General features: G+C 35.9%; 1 protein-coding gene across 11 annotated transcripts in view; it reads right to left on the bottom strand.

Moving 5' to 3' along the window:
• Nucleotides 1-61: 61 nt before the first annotated feature.
• LOC113115736 (ras/Rap GTPase-activating protein SynGAP-like) overlaps nucleotides 62-27,028 on the bottom strand; it is a 103,817-nt gene continuing 76,850 nt past the window's right edge. For 6 of the 11 annotated variants that reach the window (XM_026283297.1, XM_026283300.1, XM_026283302.1 and 3 more), the window contains 6 exons: nucleotides 23,404-23,979; nucleotides 20,463-20,906; nucleotides 19,024-19,200; nucleotides 17,204-17,415; nucleotides 13,344-13,416; nucleotides 3,134-4,413 (listed from right to left, as the gene is read on the bottom strand). In XM_026283297.1, coding sequence (XP_026139082.1) covers nucleotides 4,120-4,413; nucleotides 13,344-13,416; nucleotides 17,204-17,415; nucleotides 19,024-19,200; nucleotides 20,463-20,906; nucleotides 23,404-23,979 — 1,776 coding nt within the window. In that variant the 3' untranslated portion in view covers nucleotides 3,134-4,119. Of the gene's footprint in view, nucleotides 1,798-3,133; nucleotides 4,414-9,902; nucleotides 9,965-13,343; nucleotides 13,417-15,545; nucleotides 15,932-17,203; nucleotides 17,416-19,023; nucleotides 19,201-20,462; nucleotides 20,907-23,403; nucleotides 23,980-27,028 lie in introns of those variants that run through there. The other 5 variants (XM_026283299.1, XM_026283301.1, XM_026283298.1 and 2 more) reach the window with 5 other exon arrangements.

Consider the following 27,028-nt stretch of genomic DNA (forward strand, 5'->3'; position numbering starts at 1 on the left):
GCTTATGGCTGACAGAGACCAACTAAAGTTTATTAGAAAGAGGCACATCATGGGAACTCCATTCATTTACAGCGGACAAAGAAGAGATTACTTGCATGGAAGAGTTGCTAGGCAAGTAATGAGGGAATAAAGCATCAGGCCATACAAAAGATCAGCAGAGTAAAATGGGGATGTCGTCTCACGAGACTGACCTTGTACAGCGAACCAAAAAAACCTCATCTGACGCACGGCACTGCATTGTGGAGATGCAAAAGCTGCAAAGATAAGCAGGTGACTCATGTCTGGAAAAGCTGATATATGCAAACATATGGTAGGTATTAAGCCTATATATTTATGTACAACCATTGCTTTGTCACCCAGAATCTGTTACAAAACACTTCAATCAGTGAGAAAATGAGTGCAAGCTTCAGACTGGCAAAATGTGTGGCGGACTCACGGCGATGCATTGTAGGTTTCAGACTGCGTACAATCAGCCTGAGCGAAAAGTGCTTCGAATAACTCAGCCGACGAGTCGCCAACGGGAGTTTTCATTCCCACAAAGTCCTGTTATGCTTTTTCTTTTTCCACATATCGAGAAAAAGAGAAATCGGTGTAAAAGCACACATTCTGTACACTGCATATACAAACATATTTATGTACAAAATACATTTATATTTATATTATATAACCATCCATACATCCAGTATATACATAAAGACTGTACACACACTCTATATACACACAGTCACCCACAACATTATTTAACCTGCATGATCTCTCAACATTTATATTTTTGTCTAGTGGTGTAAAAAGGAAGCAGAGAAATGTCCATGTTGCCCGGCAATGGCATCCAAACAAGGAAATAAAGTTCAATTTAAAACAGCAACTTGGCTTCAAAAACCACCCACGATCCTACAAACGTGCGACCGACAAATTTCTAAATAAGAGGATTCCACATCCAAGCGGTGTCCTCCATGAAATCAAGAACTTCACAGCAAACCCAAAAAGAATTAAAAAGTAAAAGAATCCATCTTTCTTTCACATACAAACGAGTCGGTGAAGATCCAGGACGTAGCAAAGTGCGGGAAGGGGGAGCAGGTAAAATAACAGGTTTTTGATTTTGCTTTGCAAAGAGATTGTCACATAAATTCAACAAGTTCTTGTCTCACATTACCAGCATGTAAATATGTGATCTTATCTGGGTGAGGTCCAGTCAAAAAGTAGAAAACCACCGGGAAACAATAGTTCAGATATTTCCAGCCTCTTATCAAATCTGTTGATGGACAAATCAGCGTCTCTTGAAAAAAAAAAAGGCTGTGTATATTCTGTTTCCCCAAAATAAAAGACATGACTGAGACACAGGCAGTTATGACAGGCAGAGCTAATGTGGCATATGAAGATCATAATGAGAAGAAGTAGAGGATTGTTCAATATCCTACATGTAGTTAGTCAAGAACCTAAAAAACAGCACCTTTGAGATTGATCTGATCCTCAGAACCTCTCCAGCTCTCAACGAACCACTGCACTGTGTGCGACGTCATCTCTCGTGCCATCAAGAGGCACGCAGAAGCCGTCTGGCAGCATCCCAAATGGTCATCATATCGAATTATATCAGAGAGAGGGCACGTCAGAGGAAGGGAACCTATATTTTTTCTTTGGATGGGCTCTGGCACTGGGTCAAAGCCTCAGTTTCTCCTCTGTCAACCAACCGAATCGCGTGACAGCGCCCTGGAATTAAAACCTGGCCAACCTGAAGAATGTCCAAGGTGAGGCCTCCAATTAGGTTCCAGATTGTCCTCCACGAAGCTTTGTGATTGGCTGGAGATGCAGGGAAAAGAGGAGGTGCTTGATGAGCCGCTGACCAATCACTGCTACTAATCTCAGAGAAGAAATGGACTAACCCCCAAAACAGGCAGCTCAACTTAAAATGATTTGTTTTTTTCTATCCAGTTTGCGTTAAACTGAGAGGCAATTGAAAGTTTACCTGAGTCATTCGATTCTACGTCTGAGGTATATTCATGTCATGGCACATTTATCAACTGATAACCCTGTTATCCCACTTTTTCTCAGCCGCTTTTGGGACATATGCAAAATTGCCTGTTTGTTATTACTAAATGGAGTAGAAGTCACTTAAAGATAGCCCTCGCAGCTCTTAAAAGCTAAAATACCAATCAGTCCATTCTCCTCTCTAGTGCCTTCCCAATCTATATAAATATTACAGTACAGCTCAGTGATTTTATTGTGAAGTTACGACTTAAATCTCCTCACTCGCATCTGCCAGCTGTATTGGCATAGCTGTGTTACATACAGAACTTAGCTATTTTACAATGCGACAACAAGGCAATCGACAATGTATTGGGCTACAAATAAATGACTGAAGCCACATGAATGTCTTGAGTCTGTTGCAAACATGACAATGAGCCGATTAACCGTCAAACAAACAATAAAACAAACACTGTGGTGAACGATGAGGAATACAATCAGTATCAGATGGCAGTGATACTCAAATGAGGAATTATAGCTAGCAATATTTATGTACAGTACATAAGATCGGATTATTTTACAAACCAAGCCTGTTATCTAACACCACCGAAAACTACTAATATTTAGAGATGCCTAAGCAACTTTAAAGTCAACATGAAAACAAAACGGACCCTGTTTAATATTAACTTATTATTCACAATTTTGTAGCAGAGCTTACAGAACAGTAGGTCATGGGTTTGATTCCCAGAGAATGTGTGAACTGAGAAATGTAAGTTGCATTGCATAAAAGCATCTGGCAATTCCATGAACGCAAATGTAATGATTATTTGGTGTGAGTCATTGTCTACTTTTTACATTCTTAGTCGTCTTATTGATGATTATTTGGTGTATGCTATTCTTTTTACAAAATAAATTTCAGAAAAAAATTCACAAATCCCTTTAATTTTTTAGCTACCAGACTGGATTCTAGTATATAACACCCATTTTTACAATACAATTAATTCCTAAAATGTAAAAAAAAAAATATTTTTTCTTACAATAAATATTTAATTTGTTGTTTTAAAGTTGACTTTCATGTTGACTTTAAGACCAAAAAACTAAAAAGTTCTGCTTATTTAAAATATGTCAGCTCACTTCACATCACGTCCATTTTAAAGAAAAAAATTCTGTATAAAAACGACCACAACTGCATTCTGGCCTAGCATCTCGTTTTAGTAAAAAGACAAAAGGTTTTTGACCTGACAGAGATCACCTCGCACTCACCTCACGTTGCAGACACACACTGAAAGGAATCGGCCTGTAAGGAGATAAATGGAAGGACGAAGACACATATGAACAGTCAGGATGATGACAGAATGGGAGGTGGTGATGTGACAGAGAGCAATGCTTTGAGAATCCATAGCACCAGTTAAATACACATAGGTTCTGAGATTGAGAAGAGAAAACATTGCACAAGTTCAGTCTAGTGAGGCAATTCAAAGACCACAAGCACTTTCCAGACATTTGTCCACAAAAAAAACCCAAGCCACGGTCGAATTCCAAAGCTTGACATTTTCAGCATTACATTGAGACAGAAGAACACATCAGTCTCTCCTAAATGAGCGATCTTGAGAAGAGAGCGGCATTTGCGCAACCATTTCTGCAATTCTGCTGTCGTTACTCTTGCGTTCATTTGAAAACCCTGTCAGGAGATACAGAAAGGCACTAGGGAAGCCAGACGACATGACAGAATCCCCAAGACAAAGCCGGTGTGTGTTCATCAGTCAAATTTCGACCTCAATACATTTCAAAATGAACTTATGGTTTGTTTGCCCTTCGTTCTTTGGGTCGTTCCCAGTTTCTTGGAATTTTTTACAGAATACGAGGGAGCTCAGTCAAAAAACCTGGAACCTGAAACAAGCACTTTCCAGTGGTTTGGATGACTTGTGGTGGCAGAGGTACTATATGTGCAAAGGGCTTTTAACTTTGATCCAAAGAAAACATGATTTTGGAATAACATATCGGATCCAATGGAGAGCCCTTTTTATTTTGGATGGAGTAACTAATGGTGTGTCCCACCTTCCACTTGTCCTCAGTCTAATGCACAAAATAAAACAACCGCTGAAGCTTCATCCATCAATGCGGATGACAAAGAACATGAGTTTTTCTTCGGAATTCTTAAAATAAAAATTGGATTTGGTCAGTGTTGTTATTGACCTGCTCCCCCTCCAAACTTGCCCTCCATGCCGTTGCTGATTTTTGGTTGCCGAAGAGTTCCCCATTTGGCCAGAGTTGTGCGTGAGGACGGGAATGAGGAGGGGAGGCTAACGGGAAGGACAAGATTCCATTCAGGGGGGATCGGGTGGAGGATTTGTCCGATTGGGAGACTCCAACAACTCCTTGAGCACTGGTCAATTCTCCTCCAAAACTCACACCGGTGTCTGCTGAATCCAAGGCGGAAAGCTGCTTTTCCTAGCGAGACAGAGAGAGAGAGAGAGAGAGAGAGAGGAAAGGGGAGGAGAAGAGAGAGAGAGAGCAGGCGGAGAGATGGAATGATGGAGGGATGAAGATTCCGCAAAAAAATCAGTAAATGGAATGCGAAAGAGAGAAGTTCCCATGGCAAGAAGATCGATAGGGAAGTCCAGAATAGGAAGATCAAAGAAAAATGAGGTCACAGGGTCAGAGTGAGAGGGAGAAAGAGAGATTTGAGGTGATGAGGGATTGGAAGAGCAGTAAAGGAGGAATAAAACAGAAGCATGAGTCGCATAGCAGAGGAATGAGAAATATCCATAGAATCGCTCAGGGAAAGAGGGATAGACACAAAGAAAAGTAAGAAAGAGGGATGAGGAGGGAGTTACAAATCTGCTGTTGACACGTGTGTTTTAGTGAGGCTGCACTGCAGAAGGCCAGAGTGCTTGTCAAAAACAGTGACACAGAACGATACAGGCCCTGGTTATTGGATTACCTTTGATAAATATCCCCAAAAGTGATTTTAAATTAGAAGAGCACTATTCATTGAGGTTATTTTTGCAATAAAGGGGTCGTATCATTTATTTATTCTTTTGACCAAAAATATGTTACATTTTTTATTGAATCATATATTTTACATCCATTCCTTATGGAAGCAAAAAGGTATCCCCTTGGAATTATAAGGTTCTATCTGACATTTCTGTCAAAATTTAGTTATTCACATATTCTTCTTCTGTGACTTATTTACATTATGTGACAGATTTTTAAATGTTGTGTACATTTTGGGACTTTTTATTTAAAAAACAAAAAGGTTCTTCTATCTACACAGTTGAATGGAATGCTAAAACTTGAAGCTCATTATGTCAAAACTAAAGAGAAACTTATAATTTCAAGGGGACGAAATATGTAGTGGCAATGTATTAGTATATTTTAATTTACATATCCAATACCCATATTTGGTCATATATATTCAGCAAGGATGCATAAAATCGATCAAAGGTGTCAAGTAAAAACTTTTACTTTGTTATTCAGAAAGAATCCTGAAAAAAATTGCATCACAGTTTCTACAGAAGTATTAAGTAACACAACTTTTTTCAACATTGATAATAATAATAAATGTTTCTTGAGCACCAAAATCAGCATATTAGAATGATGTCTGAATGATCTTGTGACACTGAAGACTGAATGGTGCTGAAAATTCAGCTTGGCATCACAGGAATAAATAACATTTAAAATATATTAAATTAAAGATATTTTGGCTATTAAACTGCAATCATATTTTACAATATTACAGTACTGTATTTTTGATCATGTAAATGCAGCCTTGGTGAGCATAAGAAACTTATTTAAAAAAACATCTTACCAACCCTAAACTTCTGTCCTATAATGGGGATGTTTTTGACATATTAATGCAACTAGAAAATGCTTTCAGATGCAATTGCATTAACATGGTTACATTCCCACCTGCCAATCATTACATCAGAGCATAACTCAAAGTTATTTTTTCGCAAAAAAATCTGATTGCTCATGATAAGACCCCTTTAAAAGGACAGCTGCCACAAAAGTGTCTGAGTGCAGTAAAAGAGACTTCTACTAAGCATGCAAGCATGCAACTGATGCAACAGTGTGATCAACTCTATAAAGAACACAGGAAGTGAGAATGAATATCTATGTGAAATGTAGGTGCTTTTAGTTAACTGTTGTGACAGTTTGTATTTGCACATGTGCTTGACAGCATTATGCTAGTCCAAGCAAGTCCTCTAGGGAACAAATCATGCATTGTTTATTTCTGTAAAAATAAGAATGGTAAGCTCTTAGCTGAGTTAGTTCTCATTTAAAGCAGTTTGAAAATAAACTTGCTTCTGTCATCAGTACAGATGAAAGACAACAGAGTTGTACAACAAATCAAGTTGCAACCTATCTACCATCTTACAAATATTTAATATCGAATTTGTTTTATATTGCATGATTATATATAAAATGTTGATATTTTATATCAAAATTCACTTGTTTAAACCAAAACAAACAGTGTCAAATGCACTATTTAGAATTTCAGGGAGTTTTTACACTCAATTCGGCTTAACCATATAACTGTACAATTCAGTTTCTAAATGTGGCATAGCAGCATTACCATGTTTACCACCAGAGTACTAATAGCAAGTAACTAGATAAGCATTTACAAGTAGAAACCGTTTAAGTTCACATACAATGTGCGGTTGCTGTTTAAGCAATATCACACAAGCAAGGATGCTGTTTTTCGACACACAAATGCTGTTTTGCATCACAGTTATTAGTAAGAGACAATAATAACAAATATTCACAAATCACATAACGCACAGCAACAGATTTTATTCCAGTGTTTTGGAATGAACATTTAAGTGTCAATGTAAATGAATCACTCGTATGAATTGTGTGTTTTTGAATGAACTGTTTGTGTGAACGATTCAATGTCTTACTCAGATGTTCTGTACTTGTTTTAATTCAGTGTTTTTTCACAACTCTTTTGAAAATAATTCAGTGAATCACTCAGAATCACTTGTCGTCACATAGGCCTACTGTGTAAACTGCAGAAAGAGTCACACTGAAAGCATTGCAAATATGACCATATGATCATATTTACTCTTAATGAATATATCTCTATACATCTGAATATTTTATCATCAAGTTATTGATTAATATACTTAAATATTTATATTTTTGGCTAATACATTATTGGAAAATTCAGTGTAAAAACACCCTCAAGTCCATCTTTGCCACACACACACACACACACACAAATAATAATTTGCCTTTCAGACTTTTTGTCATGTGTGGCTTAGCTATTATTCACAAATAGTGTAGACACTGTTTTTATTTAGCTCTTATCCTCTAATCTTACCTACAGAGGCGCAGTGCAGTGCCAAAAGCTGCCTCAGCTCATTTTATATCTAAATCAAGTTCAGTGTGTTTTTCATCATGATCAGTCCTTTTCAGTGAAGTCTGCATTGGGGCGGAAACATTGGAGTTAAATCAACCTAAAGTTAAACCTGAGGCTAATGCATCAAAAAATTCAACAAAACAACACGACAACAACAATTGCACTTAGCATTTTTTTGTTAATATGTTTACCATTCTAAATATACTCACCTGTTATTCATGTTTTACAAGAATTGAAAGTGAAAGGCTCCACTTTAATGGGTTCTATGTTTTTTACACCAAGAAATTTGCTTTGGTTCCAGACTGTTACATTAGCGAAGTGGCTAGCTTTGCTAACATAAGCCAGTCTGACTCAGTTTTGGTGCAATTTGTTTCTCTTCTCAATCAGAACCTAGTATTTGAGAATGAATATGGATTTAGAGTTGGGGAACTGAGGTTTGGATCTAGCTGCAACACTAAACAGAAAGACAAGTGATGACGACAACAGGAGCAAAGGGTGCATCTCTGTCAGAACTGCAACTCATGCGATGGTCACGTTCGTCTGGAACCATTGCTTTTCTTTGGGTGGTCAAATCGAAGTCTTGTTTGAATTGGTCTGTCAGGTAATTTGGGTTCAAAAGTGTGTGTGGGTTTCTAGAGCTCTTTAGGACCCAGAAACCTATAAAACATCACCTGCGGCGAACATAATCACAAACACATCGAGCAGCACCACATACATTCACCTTTCATTTTCAATCGGCCTTTCATGTCACATGAACGTTGCATGTCTTCATTTACCCAAAAGAAACAGTACATAAAATGAGTTATTAACGCAACCATGAACATTACATTTCTATGCAACAAACTAGCGATACAGCTACACGCCACTCGATGCACAAATTTCTACACAAGTACTTCCAAATCACCAGAAGCTCTCTAAACACTGCAACAAAAGCATGAACACATACTACGTACACTCACACTCATCCAGGATTCTCATGCACGCTGATAACCCACCCCTGACCCCTGTCAGGGTGGCGCGGAGAAAGATACGGAGATTTCCCAGAATTCATCATCATCTGTTTCAGAGTGCAATGGTGATGATGTCGACAGAATGGACATGGTGATGAGAAGTCCTGCGCCTTGCACTGAGCCATATGACCTGCGTACCACTATGTAGTGTCAGATTATGCAGAAATTATGAGATTTTGCATGGATGTGAGGTGAAGTCTCCTGCAAAATAATCAAAGAAACAAACTCCCCAAGAACAGAATGTCTTTGAAACAGGACATGGCAGCAAAATGACTGTCAGGATACTCAGCATTTGATAATGCACTCATCAAAATGCTGTCATTATTGCATTTATCAGTATTGCTTAATTTAAATGGATTTTTGCTTGAGCAAGTGAAGGAAAAACTAGCTAATGCTTTACTTTCCAAAAAAAAGTAATCAAAACAAAATGTATTACTTTTTTTAGGAACAATGCAGCTTACACTGTGCTGTTTTTTCCTCCAGATATTTTTTACGCTAAATACCAAACAGAGTAATTTTGAAGAAGTGTGAGAAGTTCAAAATTATCTTAAGTTTATGTGGAATGTCATATTTACTTAAGATAATTTTAAGATGAACAACAAACACTGTGGATTGAGACAGAGCTGTGGGAGAATATTTGCCAGAATGTCTCACTGAATATCGACAGAATTGTTCATTTCATTTCTTGCCAAAATATTTGACAACACATAAACATCTGTCTGTCTGGCTATCTAGATATCTAGTCATCTCTGTCTGTGTCTGTCTGTCTGTCTGTCTCTATCTATCTATCTATCTATCTATCTGTCTGTCTGTCTGTCTGTCTGTCTGTCTGTCTGTCTGTCTGTCTGTCTGTCTGTCTATCTATCTATCTATCTATCTATCTATCTATCTATCTGTCTATCTATCTATCTGTCTGTCTAGCTATCTGTCTGTCTGTCTGGCTATCTAGATATCTAGTCATCTACGTCTGTCTGTCACTATCTATCTATCTATCTATCTATCTATCTATCTATCTATCTATCTATCTATCTATCTATCTATCTATCTATCTATCTATCTATCTATCTATCTATCTATCTATCTATCTGTCTGTCTGTCTGTCTGTCTGTCTGTCTGTCTATCTATCTATCTATCTATTTGTCTCTCTCTCTCTCTGTCTCTCTGTCTATCTATCTATCTATCTATCTATCTATCTATCTATCTATCTATCTATCTATCTATCTATCTATCTATCTATCTATCTATCTATCTATCTATCTATCTATCAGTCTGTCTGACTGTCTGTACATCCATTTATTGTAGATCTGTCTGTCTGAACCTTCAAATGTCTTTACAAACTTCTCAAACTATAAGGCTTACATCAACTAAGGTTGTTTTTTCCCTCAGATTTGAACAAGTCAACATTTATACTAGTTTAATTGACTCTGGCTGGGAAGTACGGGTGCATATGACTTTGTGCAGGCGAGGTGCAGTGTGTGTGTATGTGGACGAGTCAAGGGTACATACAGTGGATGTGGGAGGAGACAGAGGTGGAGTGGGCGGGTCACAGTCAGGTGAGTCGTTACCTGTGCATTCGCAGTGGGACGGGTGCAAGGCGGGGCTGCACTAGGATGGACTGCCGCCTCCCCTAAGAGAAATCACCGTATCTCATCAACACATGACAGGAGAAGAGGAGAGGAGAGAATCGTGTGTATTTGAGGGTGTGGGCCTGTGCATCAATCCCAGCAGGCAAAGGGAGTGTGTATCCGTGAGATCGGCATGCATGTGGACTCACACAAAAATACACGCAAATTCCCAGACAAACATTTAAATGTCCACCAAAATACACACACAATCCTCACTACATACAGTAAGTCAAGGGCAAACGAAATCTGTGCTGAAGCTCTCAGTGCCATGTTGGACATTGTAATGATTTTGCAGCCAACATGCAGCTACAAGCTAAACAAAACTCTTCTCTACAAGTACAACAGGGTAATTCTTCAGCTCTCAAAATCCCAGTAATCTGCAAACAGGGACATGCTACTGGCTCAATGCACCTGACAAAATATAAGTGGCGAGAAAAACGGCAGAACATAAACAAACACAACAGCTTGTGAAGGTCTGCCAAGCACATGAGCAAACACAGAACTGTCAGAGAAGCATCAATACAAACTACGGGACAGTTCAAAACCAGGGCGCTTTACAAACACAAACTTCTCTCTTGCTGAAATCAGAGTGGCTTTAGAAGAGAATTTGATCAGTTTTAACGCAGAATGAGTTTTATTATATTTTACACTACCGGTCAGAAGTTTGGAAGAATTAAGTTGTTGTAATGTTTTTAAAAGAAGTCTATTAAGCTCATCAAGGCTGCATAGATTTAATAAAAAAATTACTGTAAAAATGATAATCCTGTGAAATATTATTACAATTTAAAATAACTGTTTTCTATTTTAATATATTTTAAAATGTCATTTATTCCTGTGATGCAAAGCTGCATTTTCTGCAGCCATTGCTTCAGTTTTCAGTGTCACATGATGCATAAAAAAACATGCAGAAATTGCAGGGAAAAGTTTTAACACTGATAATATTAAGAACCATTACTAAAAATTGAGCACTGAAACCAATAACAATAATAATTCATTCAGAAAAAAAAATCAGGAACAAGTTATAATAAATACATACAATTATATATCACAATATAAAATAATTTATTTTATAATTTAAAATTAAAAAAATATCTTTTTTAATATATTATTGTTTATTATATAATAAATCTATTTTCAAATTATAATTGTATAACATTGAATGTATTCAAATAAACATGTAATATAATAAAATAGAAAGCATTTTAATTAGTTATGATATTTCACATTATTACAGCTTTTACTGATCAAATAATGCAGTAATGATTAACATAAGAGAGATATTTTAAAATCTTAAAAAAAATAAAACAATTAATTACTCCAAACTTTTGACCGACAGTGGAAAAAAAAGGAAGTCATTTTATTTATATTATGTTTTTTATTAAGTAAATATATACAATATATACACATATGTATATGTACAAGCTTTTTACTTAAAAAAAGCTTTCTTTGCCTTATGTAAATTAATAACATTATTAATTAATAATATTAAATGTTTATTGTTTAATTTATATGAAGTACATCAGAACTTTATAAGGCAGAATCCCCCCCCCCCCCAAAAAAAATTGTAATCAATCTAAATGTGTAAAACAGATGTTAAAAACATGCTTCCTTATGGAAGCGCAGCAGTCTCGCCCCTTCCAAACATCTTCTGATGCCCACCTGAGCTTCTCTTTCACACACTCTTTGTATTCTGCAGGAGAATCAGTGCTGACTGTCTGCGGTTCTGTCCACTCAGCAGCTTTCCTGATCCCTCAGCTATACGTGCAGCAGCTTACACGTCTGATCTCATCTTATCTGGTCAGAAACAGGATTATTGATTTACTCCTTTTCAAAGTCACAACGAAAGTCGATTTAGATCCTGCTGGAGCGGTCGATTGATGTGTGCACAGACTGGAACTGCTGAGAATTTGGTGTTTGTTGTTACATACAGTACAGCGATGCACCATTTATGACAAATTCAAGCATAAAAAAAGAAGCGGGGGGATGATGCGTGGAAAGAAATGTGAAGCATCTGACATCCTTACCGGAAGAACTGGAGTTTAATGCTTAGCTAAATATCTTTCCACTCGAGGTAAAGCAACACTGAGCAAATGATGCTTCAAAAATGCTAGAATTATCCAATTATGTACTGAAGTATTTGTACTTGTTGAACTATCCCACTGGAAATATTTGAATAATATCACAAATGTTTCACCTAGACAGCAAAAGGACTGAATGGAGAGCAAAATGAGACTCTGGCCTGAGAAAAAATATAATATATATTTATATAATATAATATTATAGAAATAATTCTATAAATGATATATAATATATAAATATATTTATATATAATATAAATTATATTAATTGAAATATATACATGTAAACTGTATGTGTGTGTCTTTATATATATATTGAGACAGTATTTGAGTAAACAAAAACTTTTATTTTGAATGCGATTAATCTTTTGACAGCACTAATTCAAACCTAAATAAAACATTAATAAGAGCACTATTATAGGGGTCAGATCTCATATGGACATTTTTTATTATTAAATTATACCACATTTGGGGCCAGTAAGTTATAATATTTGTATTATTATTTTTCTTTTTTATATAAATTAATAATTTAATTCTGCAAGGATGCATTAAACTGAACAAAACAAACAGTGAAGACATTTATAATGTTACAAAATATTTCTTTTTTGAATGAAAGCAGTTTTTGAATTTCCGATTTATCAAAGAATCACAAAAAAAAAAGATTTACAAAAAAAAAAATAAGCAGAAAAAATAAGCAGAAAAAACTTTTTAAACTAAAATAGTTAGAAATGTTTTGTGAGCAGTAAATTAGTATATTATAATATTTTCTGAAGGATCATGTGACACTGAAGACTGGAGTAATGATGATTTGCATCACAGGAATAAATTACATTTTTTAAATATATTAAAATATGAAAAAGTAGTTTGAGCATTTAATAAGATTTCCCAATATTACTGAACTATTTTTTATTGTATTAATATTTCTTATATATTTTTTCCAAACTTTGGAACACTAGTGTATAATAATATAAAACAGTTTTGCAGACTAAAGAAGAAGTTAAAGTTACAGTTTTAAATTCTTCTCAAGGAAAAGAAAAAAGTCATTCCTCTTGACATGCCCGCTTTTAGCCTCGTCTGAGATATAAATCCTTCATCAGTTTTAGCGTCATCATCAGAATTCAGTGCTACTCTTCCTCAAGTGGATCAACTCTGTGAGTTCTGACCTACAAATCATCACATCAGCGATGGAAATCAGTCCCTTAAAGCATTCAGACAGGCAGAGCAAACGAGCAAAGACATTCCGACAGAAACACAGAAGAACAGACACGCAAACAACGGTCCAGGACACCAGAAGAAGACAGACCTGGTCTGCGAACATCCTGGGTTTGTGCTCAGGCATCACCCCTCCCCTCAGCTCGTCTTCCACAGCCATCAGTCTTCACGGAAAACAATGAAAGTGAAGGAGAGAGAAAGACATGATCAGTTCCAAAGCACACAGACATTACTGAGATCAGACACAAGTGTTCATCAGCCAGAAATATCATCGATAAAAGCATTGGTTCTGGTATAAACTGGAGTAGTTTGGCTGATATGGTCCAATCTGGAAAGCCTACTGTGAGAAATTCCATCAAAAACATGTCTCATTATGTCATATAATTACATATTTCCATCATCCCATGGGAATAAAGGAGCGGATAAATGAAAACGGGCCACGTTGTACGGCTTCTGACGATGGCTGCCGCTCTTACTGGCAGCTTATTTCAGCAATTACACGCTATTGAAGTGTCCGCCAGTGTCCATCAAAGGGACGTTTGGTTGATGCACAAACAGAGATGTTTTCATATCTCCACATGAGCATTTCACATCTCTCTGGAAATCACATCAGACACTGTTTTTAGGCAGAACAAACCACTTTAACAGGCTCCAAACTGGTGTGATTATCAACTGAACAGCGGCTTTGTGAGGATTGATGTGTCTCGTGATGTTTGGTCGATATATGTTGACAAGACAATATGAGTGCATGACATGACAACTCACATTAAATGCATGCATTTTGGTTTGAATATGAAAGGTTTCATTCTTTTTTTATGTGTACTGATATGAAATGGTACATTTATTTATTCGCAGGATGACTTATTCTAGCCTTAGGCATACTAGTAAATAATGAATTGCACAGTTTAAGTTTAAAACAATGTGATTGGATATTTTATTCCATTGATAAACGCACATATATGGTTGTACAAAACCAAATAAAAAACAACAGCAAAAACAAACAAAATTAAAAGACAAGATAAGTGCTTCAGGACTTCAGAAAAAAATACAGAATCATTATTAACAAAGGTCCGACACATTTCACAAGCAGAGGTCAGAAGGAATCGTTAGTAAAACTTCATTGTGCTATTTAACATTGCTACAGTATCAAGGCATACAAGAATTAAATATATATATATATATATTTTGTATACAGAATATATATTATCTATACTCTATTTCTGAATAAATAGCTTTTGTTATTGGTTTCAGAATCTTTAATACACTCATTTATATACATCAATATATGAAAGGATAACAATGAAAAACAAAAAGACTTAAAAAAGGCTTTTTTGTCAGTGCAAACATTTCATATTCGTCCTGGTTATTGTTTATATCAACACCACATTGCAAAAAAAAAAAAAAAAGATTTTCTATGAATTCGTTTCAATCCTAAATTAATCCAGTGTTTGCGTTTCTTGATCTATAATTCATATCTCTATGTTTATTTCACAAACAGCACCACACAAAATAAGATATTTATAACAACTCACTTACCTCATGTTTAATATTTTATACTGCATCATCTTGGTATTGCACATGAAACATAAGACTGAAACTATAGTTTGTTGTGTTAATATTTACCAGGTCATATTTCACCTCTAAATAAACAGAAATTTGTATTTTTATTTTGCATAAAGCAAATGAAGGTCATTTTGTACTTTATGCTGTGACAACGCTTTCACATTTGCTAAGTAGAAAAGCACAAATGAGATTAAATACAAATACTTTCAAGCCAGTTTCGGAAGTTTTACTGAATATCTGAAAATGCATGCTCTTGATGCTGAAACTGATATTCCCGCCAGGCCTGAATAACTGAAAGCTGAATGTGATGAGGAGCGCTCTTCTTCTGATAGCACATAGAGATATGGAGAACATGGACCTCTGACATGTGATCTATTCTGATACATACAACACAGTGAAGCTGGCAGTTCAGGAAGAGAGGATTCTGGGTATTTTCAAGGTGTTCTGCTACAGTCATCGATGGTTATTTGGAAGAGAAATCGCCAGCACCTTTTTCTATCTTCAAGATAAACAGGTAAAAGCCGAATAAAGGCTTTTAAAATAATAAAACATCATTATTGCAGATATTCTGAAATAATTCACACTCCCTCATCTCAATCTTAAACCAGTATTTCTCTCTCTATACAGTATATACTTCATATATTGTTCAAAAGCACAATAAATAAATATTATTATTATTTATTATTATTATTTATTTTATTGAAAATTGAAAATTGAATAGCATACGGGTTTGGAATGACATGAGGGTGAATAAATAACAACAGAATTGAATTCAATGGATGACCAAGCTTTTGCAAATGGCAATTCTTCTTTAACTGAACAAGTTTCTTAAAGCAATTCATAAAGCAACTTTTCTTTTCAGCTCAAGCACAATCTGTCCATGTCAAACTTGTTTCCTCAGACTGCAGTGCTTAAAATGACAAATATATACTGCCAGCACACGACTGCCTCCATTACAAACACATCCCGCTCATCCCGAGATCATTCCAGTAAGGTACTGCGCTAATGCACGTCAAGGAGGGAAGAGACTTGATGATTTATATTTTTATGCCCTTTTGGGAGTAAGAACCAGGGCTCCCTTCATCATCGGAGTGTCTTGACTCCATGTCTTCATTCCTAGAATTGGATTAAAATAGCAATATACTCTGTGACACAAAATATGCGGTAAGTGCTGCATTACAGGAAGTTACATCATCATTTCATTAACCAATGGGTGGGGAGATGTCATTTATTACAGTGAACAAAATATTGGAAGATGGATCTCTGTAGATTAATACAGCTAAAAAGAATCCAAATAACACAGTAATAAAAATGATGAAATGAAGCAAAGTAAAACAACAACAGGAAAGAAATGAACCCAGTTCATCAATTAAAAGTAGCTTTGTGAAGAGACACAACATGCAATTACAAGACTGAGATGTCTATGTTAAACTAACATGAGAGTGACATGATTCAGCAGAAGTGGCTGGTGCTTTAGAGAACCCCTTATAAAATGCATAAAACATAAACACAGTGACCCTAAAAAGTATTGGGATATCTGCATCATAAAAAAAAAAGAAAAAAGAAAAATAGAGATATCAAATAATATACTGTATCTGCTAATAAAAATTTTAATTAATGAATTAAAAGGAAATTAAACTTAAAAAATATGTTTTTAAATAAAATTTTATATAAATGAATATCTTTAGGGAAATTAATAGATTATTAATATCTAATAAAAAATACATTAATAAAATGAATACTTTTATTTAGCAAGGATGCATTAAATTGATCAAAAACGATAAAGGTTCAATATACGGTTTATTAAAAAGCAATAAATGCATTTATAATGTAACAAAATATTTCTATTTAAAATAAATGCTGTTCTTTCAGACATTGCATTCATTAAAAAAAACAAATAAATAAATAAAAATATCATGACTTTAACAAAACAGTTTTCAGCTTTGATAAAAATAAGAAATGTTTCTTGAGCAGATTTCTGAAGGATCATGTGACACTGAAAACTGGAGTAATGATGCTGAAAATTAAGTTTTACTTCACAATAATAAATTACATTTTAAAATATATCCAAATAGAAACAGCTATTTTACATTTTATTAATATTTCATTTTAATAAAGTATTATTACTTTTTGTGAAAGTGTGCTATATTTCTTTAAAGAATGCCACAAGATTTGAGATTTTGATTGTATGATATTTTGTTATCTCAATGTAGTGTCATTCAGATATTTTTAAGTGTGGTTTAATTATACAAATACTTTTCGGAGCACTATTTCTAAACAGCATTACACAAGGGGTCTTTGTCAAAGGAACGGAGGTACAGTTAGTACTCGGTGAGTGTGATCATGTAACCACCGCTCAATGTTTCTACAGCCTTTTTTTCATATTACCTGTCGATAATTCCTTTAATTTGGTTGTCTTTCTCCATCTGCTGCTGTCTCAGTCTCCTCTCGCTGTTCTCCAGCCGGCTCTGATACTGCAGCAGTATTTTATTGGTCTGCTGCTCCTGAGTTAACAGCCTCTTCTCGTACTCCTCCAGCTTGCGGTGTGACATCATCAGACGCTCCTTCAGAGAGTTGATCTCCTCCTCGTATTCACGCACCTGCGTCCAGAGAAGAGAGGAGGACAGCAGGCGTGTTATCAGAGCAGATGGTGATAGGTTGGTGAGTGAGTGACTAAAAGTGTCAAAAAGTTTTACAAGTACTAAAAGGTAAAAAGTATTAAATAAATGTAAAAATAAATAAAGCATTTAAATTAAATAAAAATTAATTTAGAAAAATAAATATAAATTAAATTAAAGTAAAAAAAATAAAATAAAATGTTAATTTAATATTTTTAGAAATTATAATTAACATTATAATTAACATATTATCCATTCCATTAAATGGTAGAACAAAAAAAAGTTAGGTACAAAAAGCTTCGAACATTTATTAAAAGTTTTAAAAAATGAAAGTAAAAATAAAAGTTTGAATTAAAATAAAAAGTATTTAAAATTACATATTTAAAAATTATTTTAAAAAATTAAAATAGTTTATTTTATTGTCTATTAAATGGCTTTAATAAACATTTAGAATATAATTAAAATCTATAAATCTTAAAAAGTATTAAAAACATTAAATAAAACTTTATTAAAAATAAAAATAAGTAAAATAAAAATGAAAACAAAAGTATTAAAACAAACAGAATGAGTTGTGAAAATTACAAATATTAAGATATTACCTATTAAATTGATTTAATAAACTGCAATGCAAAAAAGTAAAAAACCTTTAATAAAAATGTCAATAAAGTACAACTAGTGTTCATCGTTGGTGATTTACCAACTAAAAGTAGTGTGCATTTACTTAATCTTAATCCAAAACTCTTTCTTTCTTCTGTGGAATATAAAAGGGACATTTCTAAAGCATATCCTGGGAACAATATTTGTCAAAATGTCATCTTTTGTGAGAAATAAAGACTAAGAAAGTAAGCCACACGGGTTTAGAATGGCACGAGGGTGGGTAAATAATGACTGTTTGTGCATTTTTTTGCAGCTCAGTCGTTTTCAGAACAGTGTGGTTTTTCCAGTAATGAGCTGCTTTCAGATTTTGGCCAACATTTGGTTTACAAGCAAGAATGATTTTGCTCCCTGCAGCTTTTCCACAAGGAACGTGTCATTCATGCATTAAAATGTTGCCTAGGTGGACAACCACGGTCAATGCAAATGAGCAAATTCTCCTTCCAAACCACACGGGAATGAGAATTTGTATTTCAAAAAAGCTGATTCATAGCTGAAGATGAAGCTGTCTTTTAACAGGCACACTGTGAAACAATGAAAAGCAGTTGCATGTCAGCTCTGCACAAATTTGCACAGGGGAGGACAGAGGGTCAAGAGCAGCCAGGAGGAACTTATTAAAAGCCCATGCTGCACTCTCCTGAAGAAGGCTACTCGTTCTCATTTCATATTTAAATAATGCATAAATGAGGCTGCCAGCACCATCTGTTGCAGAGGTGAAAGACATGGCATGCATCTCTTTGACACGCTAAGGTGGGAAACAAAACTGAGTGTCTTGTGGCATGTTTGCACAAGGACAGAGACAAGAATGAAGCTCGAGTTTGGACCAAGAATCTAAGGGATAGCTCAACCAAAATTGCCCACAACAATCACATCACAGCGTCCTTCTAGCATGACAATTTCTGTTGGTATGACTATAATAAACCCTCAGAAACACACCCTGTCCAGACGCGACTCGTCCATGCTCTTTGAATACTCCTTGAGTTTGTATTCCTCTCGGTCGATGCGGGAGCTCTCTATGTCAGCAGAAAGATGGGGCATGTTGGACACCCAGGCGACCGTTCGCTCAGAGGCAGGGATCGAGGGGTTGAGGGTGGTTGGAGATTGGGAAGAGCCCTGAGGAAAAGAACACAAGATCATGTAAGTGTGGAAGCTCCATCTCCAATATTTACACTACAGTTTCGGGTTGGTACGATTTTTAATGTTTTAAAAAAAAAAGTCTCTTATGCTCACCGATCCTGCATTTATTTAAATCAAAAACGGTGTAAAAATAGTAATAGTGTGAAATATTATTTCAATTAAAAATTGTTTTCTAATCAAATATATTGTAAAATGTAATTTATTCCTGTGATGCAATGCAAAATTTGTAGCATCTTAACTGCAGTTTGCATTGTTGTGATCCTTCATAAATTATTCTAATATACTGATTTGCTGCTCATTTCTTCTTAATATCAGTGTTGAAATCTTATTGCTGCTTAATATTTTTTTGAAAACTGTGATAAGATTTTTTTCAGAATTCTTAAAAAAGTCCAAACGAATGGCATCTATTTCAAAAACAATATTTTGCAACATTATAAATGTTTTTACTGTCACTTTTGACTTCTGAATTTAAAATGCATTACATATTAAATATAATTACTAAATATGCTTGATAATTTAATGTTACTACCAATTAAATTGTTGTGCTTTCATATCTGTTTGAACAGTTTTCACCACATTTAAATCCCTAGTCCCTGTGTAGCATTTTATATTTTTTTTAATTTATTTTACAGTATATACTTATTTTATTCCCTTTGTAGCATTTTATATATATATATGTATATATATATATATATATATATATATATATATATATATATATATATATATATATATGCGTGTGTGTGTGCATGCGAGTGTGTGTGTGTTGACTTTTTTAAAAATATGCAAAAAAAAAAAGATATTGTTGATTAAATGGCTTTAATAAACTTAAAAAAATAGAATAAATGTGAAAAACTCTCTGTGTGGTACAGTATTTTAGATGTAACTGTTTTCTAGTCAGATGAATAAATTATGCTTTTTTTTTATTTATTTCACTATTGCATATTAAAAGTGTCCAAGTTTGATGCTACCATTTTAATAAGATCCTCATTGTTTTTGTTTTATTGTTTTATATATATATATATATATATATATATATATATATATATATATTTAATGATTTGTTAAATTATTTCCCATTTAATGGCTTTAATAAACTTTTAAAGTCTACACATTTTCCCAAGACTTTCCCCCTTTTTTTAAAAAATAATTTTATAGAAATCACACACATAAAAAAGCTAGACAAAAGCACATGTCTGATAGCAGGGAGAGTGAAGAATGGTTTCTGATTGGAACACCTGTTTGCTCATGGTAGGCTTGAGCAGATGCTGTTGCTGGATCTGCTGTCGTTCCTGATGTGATTTGGATTGCTGTGTGGACTGTGGCGTTCCGCCCTGAGAGCCCTGCGATCCCTGGCTCTCTCTGGTGGAGCTCTGCTGATGCGGCAGGCCAGGCGGGGTGCTGTCTTTGACCGACAGCTGCTGCCGAGGGCCCTGCTGCCGGCCCCCGAAGCCAGACTCCGGGGACTGGAGCAGGTTTCCGCTCTGTGGCCTGGTCTTGCCCGCAGGAGCGGCGGCGGCGGCAGAACTCACGGAAAGCTGATGTGAGGGTTGTGATTTCATGCGCTGCGTGGGAGGAGCCATGGAGCTTTGACGGACAGGCTGAACGGTGGAAGGAGGCGTGGCGAGCGATGAATGAGATGTGCCGGTCTGTGATGCCATGCCTGCCATCTGCTGCTGCTCCTGGTCATGAGACACATGCTTAAGTTACAACCACCGCTTATTTCGAAATCACTTCCATACAGAAAGTACTAAATCCATTCAGTACAATAAGAATAAAATACAATACCATGCTGCAGGAGTGAATGAACCAAAGTTCCCATAGTATAGTATGTCCATTTTTATTAAATAAGCTCTGTGACCAACAAAAGTTTACGAATCACTACTGTCACCTTTTGGTTGTTATCAAGTTAGAACAAAACTGAATTGAGCTGGATAACAATGCCTTCTGTAAATCTGACTTGAAGTGGTTTCATTATTGATGAACATTGCACGGAATGAATCGAATCAACATTTAAGTAAATTACGCTGAATAATGACACTATTATTTTCTGCCAAACTGCAGAACATATCTCATATCTGAATCAGATTTGTTTTGTAAATGGGACTGGTTGTTAGTGCTGCTTTCTGAGGAGCTGTTTTACAGCTGAATTCAATTAATATTTTATATAGTTATTTATAAATAAATATGACTAGACATTGTGTTTTTTACGACATTATAAAGTAAAAAAATCATGAGCCAGCTATTATGGTTGTATTTTATATCATAGAATAAAACCACAGGCTCTTGAAAAATATACATGTGATATAATTATAATTATGATTCTATAATATAAATGTTATATAATAATATATATTTATATAAACAAAATTTTCTTTTACTTTGGGATAATGGACAATGGGATTGAAAGTTTCCAAGATATCAGGGTTTTTAGTCGCTGACTGAAATGACACTCTTGATGTGGACTTTTGTAAAATCTACGAGACCATAGTGTCCCATTTCTTATTTTATGATGAAGATGATGGTACTCTCTAGCTTCTATGTAGCATTTGATCATGGGACCATGATGTTGTTACTCAATATTTTTGTCCTCTTTTCCAGTAGAAATATCTTAACATTCTTAAATCAAGATATATATATATATATAAAGAATCTTTACCAAATTTGGGCATGTTTACATTCAATACTAGAACAGATATCTGCCAGAGGAGTCAAACAAATTAACTTAATTCAAAATGAAAAAAGCTTTTATTTTTCTGACCGTGCTGGCAGATATTCGTCACTTAAATTTTATAGATTTTTTTTTTTTAAGAATACAAGACAAGTAAATGCATCTTGATTCAAGAATGCTTACATATTTGTATTGGAAAGAGAACTTCTATACTAACATCAAAATGATACTCTCTCAACAGTCTTTCAAAAATGGCCAAGAAAGCTGCCATCAAGGCTTTTGATCATGGTACAACCAATTAAGGGGAGTCGCTGCCTAGTGGTTAGAGAGTTTGACTCCTAACCCTATGGTTGTGGGTTTGAATCTTGGGCTGACAATAAAACGACTTAGGGGCCCTTGAGCAAGGCATTGAACCCCCAACTGTGTGTTCACTGCTCTGTGTATGTGTGCACTTTGGGTGGGTTAAATGCAGAGCATGAATTCTGAGTATGTCACTTCACTATTTTTTTTTTTTAAATAACTTCTACTTTAAAATGTTAGTTCACCCAAAAGGAAAAGCAATGCATCCTGTGTGTATACGACTTTCTTCTTTCAGATGAATCCAATCAGATAGGTAGGTGTTTTTGTTCAATAGTCCGAAAGAAGTACAATAAAGCACATCCATCCATATTAAACCGATGCATCACATGGCTCCTGGGGGGTGAATAAAGGCCTTTTGTAACGAATCCATGCGTTTTTGTAAAAAAAAAAAAAAAATCCATATTTAAAATTATAGAGTTACAGTTTAGTGTAACTTCCGCTAACTGTCGTACGCGCATTCGTGAGAGAAAGCCTTTCTGGCGGAGGATGTAGGATGTAGGCACAGCGCATGCGCGTTTGAGTTTCACCAAAACCAACATATGTTTACAGGAGGAAAGGAAGCAAAGTTCCCTTACTTTACCAAACGAGAACCAGTCTCCTCTTGGCTTTGAAATCCTCCAATATTTTTCTTTAGAAATCCGCTAAATTGTGACCGGCATTTTGTTTGGCTGTCTATCCTCCACACTTCAGCATTTGCCATTAATCAGTGGTGTGTGGGCAACACATACATCCTACGTCATCCGCCCTGGAATGGCTTCCATCTACGACAGTTATCATACATGAAAGAAAGGTGTTAATAACATTTTAAATTTGGATATTTTTCTTACAAAAACTCATCGATTCGCTACAGGAAGCCTTTATTCACCCCTCAGAGCTGCGTGAGGCATGTTTTAATATGGATGGATGTGCTTTATTGGACTACTTTTGGACTGTTGAACAAAAACATCTGCCCATGCCATTATAAAGTTTGGAAGGACATGGATAATTTTTAATATAATGCCGACTGGATTCGTCTGAAAGAAGAAAATCATTTACACCTAGGGCTGCCTCAAGGGTGAGTAAAACATGGCCTAATTTTCATTTTTGGGTGAACTAACCATTTAAGATTAAAATGATCCAAAAGCCATTAGAAATGGTCAAGGAACTACCTGCATGTGCATGGGGATCTGGCGTCGCCCGTATTCGCTCTGGTTATGGCGGCTATAGTCGTCGCTGTAGCTGTGGGAGTGAATGATGCTCGGCTGACCCAGATGAGGGCCGGGTCTGAGGGTGGAGAGGTCCTCACTGCGGGAGAAGCCACCGTGGGCAAACTGCGGGATGTAACCGGGGTGAGAGGCGTCCGGCTCTGGGGCCAACAGGAGAGGAGGAGGAGGTTGAGCTCGACTGTGCTGGTGGTGAAGCTGAGGACCATCAGCAGCGAGGTGGAACAGAGGGTTCTGGAAGGAGAGGGGGTAGCGGAGCGCGGCGGCTTGCTGCTGTTGCTGCTGGGACAGCGAGTCGGTGGTGGTTCCCATCTGGCTCAGCTGGTTCAACCTCAGACCCCCGGACATGCTGGAACCCCCGGATCCGGCTGACATACGCCCTCCGGCACGCAGCTGGCCTCCGAGGCCTCCTCCCAAGCCCGGGAACCCACCGTAGCTGCCGAGGCCAGCAATCGAGGCCTGGGAAAAGTTGAGCATGTCCCCCACAGACTGCAGGTTAGAGACGCTGTTCATTCTTGAATCCTGGAGGTCCATCATAGAAACATTTTCATTAACACCTACAGCAGAACCTACGGGCGAGAACGCTGCAGATACCTGCCGAACGCAGCAGGTGTGGCCGGTTATGAACGTGGCTTGACTGCATGTGTGTATTAACTTGAGGGTTAAAAGGAATCATTCACCCAAAAATGAAATTTCTGTCATTATTTACTCCCATATGCTGTTCTTTTTTTTTTCAATGGAACTTAGAAGTAGCATTTTTATGCTTAAAAGCATGCTGCCATATTTATATGCCATTGCTTTTTATGCATAAAAACTAAACCCAGGTTTTTCTAGCAATTTTTATTGATTATATAAATATATATACTCATTTTTTTATGGCTCATTTAAATGTGTCATTGTTACACTGTGGAAAAAATGCATTTAAAAAAAATTACACAAAAAAATGTCTGATGATAGTTTATAATTTGTTTGACAAAATTTCTAGCATATTTAAAAACAATAATAATTAAAAATTAAAATAAAGAAGACACCCAACTGTCCTAGTAATAATATATAATTGTTTAAATTTTTTAGATTTTAGATTTTTATAATGATATAATATAACAAGAAATAATTTTTAACAACTTTTATATGAGAAAATGTAATTTAATTACATCTGAAACCTTTGTAACAAAATCAAACATTTTCAAAATTTATATTTTAGAACTAAAGTGCATCTAAAACAGACAACAAAAGCCAAAAAAGCAAAATTTTTATAATTCAACCTGTTAAATTATAAATGTTAAGATGACCTGGAATATAGTACACAAATGATATGGACCTTTACAGTGCTTTTTCAACAGCATTGGTCACTACAAAAAAGGCATGCCATGCAATTTTGCATTTTTGGGTGAACTATTGCTTTTATGTCAGGACATTGAATCCCAAAAGGTAAGGCAATATTAAAGTGGTCATATGATGCGATTTAAATTTTCCTTTATATTTGGAGTCTTACAAATTCTTGGTGCATAAAGAAGATCTGTAAAGTTGCAAAGACTAAAGTTTCAAATCCAAAAAGATACGCTTTATCAAAGTTAAGACTCTGACACGCCTCCCTAAAACAACTCATTCAAACACACCCCACATGTCTACGTTGCTATGTGGGAAGATTTGTGTAATGCTGTGTTCACACCAAACACAAATAGAGCATCAAATTCACGTCTACCGCGTCTAGTTTGCCACTTGAACATTTTGAGATCATTCACTTCATTCGCGCATGAGATTCGCTTCATTCGCGTGTGAAATTAACTTCAAAACAGACGCAAATTCGCTAAATGGGGGGGGGGCTTCTGCCAGCTGAGTTCACTCAGCATTTTCAACCGCCATTTTATTCGGATAATTTTCTAAATATTACTGTTATTGTGTCATGAAATGTAGTTTTAAAAGTATTTCAGGCGAGAATGTAGTTGTTTTAAACTTAAATATGCGGTTTATTTATAAAGACAGCGTCTATTTAAAAAAATGGTGTTTCAACGATTTCGGAGATGAGCAACCATGCAATCAGCGGGAGCTCCGTCATCATGTATCCGCCGAGAGCAGCATCACCTCGGCTAGACCTTCTGACATTTGCCACTGGCTCTGATGTCTCTAGCGGTTCAAGATAAAATATAATAAGTTTGGGGTAAAACGAAACGTTTCTTATCTTTGGCCTTTATTCAATTCATCTATTAATATGTTTATATATATATATATATATATATAGGTCCTTTTTATTCCTGTCTCTATAGAAAAATTAACTTTTGTCATATAGCTCCGGTTGACTGCTAACTGACAACTTCAGTCGTTCCTCCATGTTGAATGAGTGACTTCTAGCAGGCTCCTGATTGGTTAACGCGGCGCAAATTTACGGCAACGTTAAAATTTTTAAACTCGGGCGGCAGACGAGAATTCGCGTCAAACGCTTAAATGCACAAAAGCACCATTCGTGCCTAACGCGAATTAGACGTTCGAATGAGGCGAATTCACATCTTCCGCGCCGCGCTAAATCCCTCATTTGCGCCGCAAGACCTCCAGACGCGTGTAAACGCGCCTTTGCATTGACTTAACATTGAAATCATTTGCGCCAGATGCTCTATTCGTGTTTGGTGTGAACACAGTATAATGCCATCCAAATGTTCACGCAAAGAAAGAAGGCGTGGCTTCAGTAACAACAGTGAGTGTTGAAGCAGCCATGTCAGGGAGATGCTGTGTGTTTCTAGATGAAAACAAAAGCACTTTATTTGGCCTTCTGAAAGTAGATGCATTTAGGAATCTTTAAGATTACTTACAACAGAACATTTTGTGGACAACCTTTTTCGTGAACCTAGGAGAGTAGGTAATTCTGACTTTGCTACGACAATCTGACGCTTCTGAATCTGTTACAGTAAGCATGTTTTGTTATTAATTATTAGTGTTTGCTATGTTCAAATTTTGTTTTGGAGTTTTGTGCATCGCGTGTGTGTGTTTGTGTGTGTGAGAGAGAGAGAGACAGGGTCACACAGTGGAGTCAGCTGATGGTAAAACTAAGGACATTATTAACTGTCTTTACATTTATTTTGAAAGAGAAGCTCATGATTATGGAAAGGGGTGTTACATTTCTGACGCCTGCTTGTGGTGTCAGAGCAGAGCAAACTGCGCTTGTCAGAAGGAGGGATTTAGTAGAAAATGACGCGTTTGAGAGAGTCTGGGCATAGAGGACCTACAATAATGTACAATATTTGAAAAAATTATGTGTTTTTTGAACATTAAAGCATGTCAGCATATTCTGTTACACCAAATACATAAAATAATGATCTTTAAAAAAGCATCATATGACCCCTTTAACGTTAAGAATCTCTATGGTAAGTATTGACTGCACCCACATCATCTCGTAGCCCTCTTTCCATGCTTGGATGGTATTTGACTCTGCAGTAAGCAGGTCAGTGGTGCTTCCTTCTCCCACAGGAACAAAGCCAACCCTCAGATTTGCTGGTGAAACGTGTGCTAGGGAGCGAGCTGTTATTCACATGAGAATTTGCACTGACCATAGTCTTGAAAGATCTCTAAATGAAAG

This window comes from Carassius auratus, chromosome 16 (assembly GCF_003368295.1).
Source record: "Carassius auratus strain Wakin chromosome 16, ASM336829v1, whole genome shotgun sequence".
In the NCBI taxonomy this organism is placed as follows: Eukaryota; Metazoa; Chordata; class Actinopteri; order Cypriniformes; family Cyprinidae; genus Carassius; species Carassius auratus.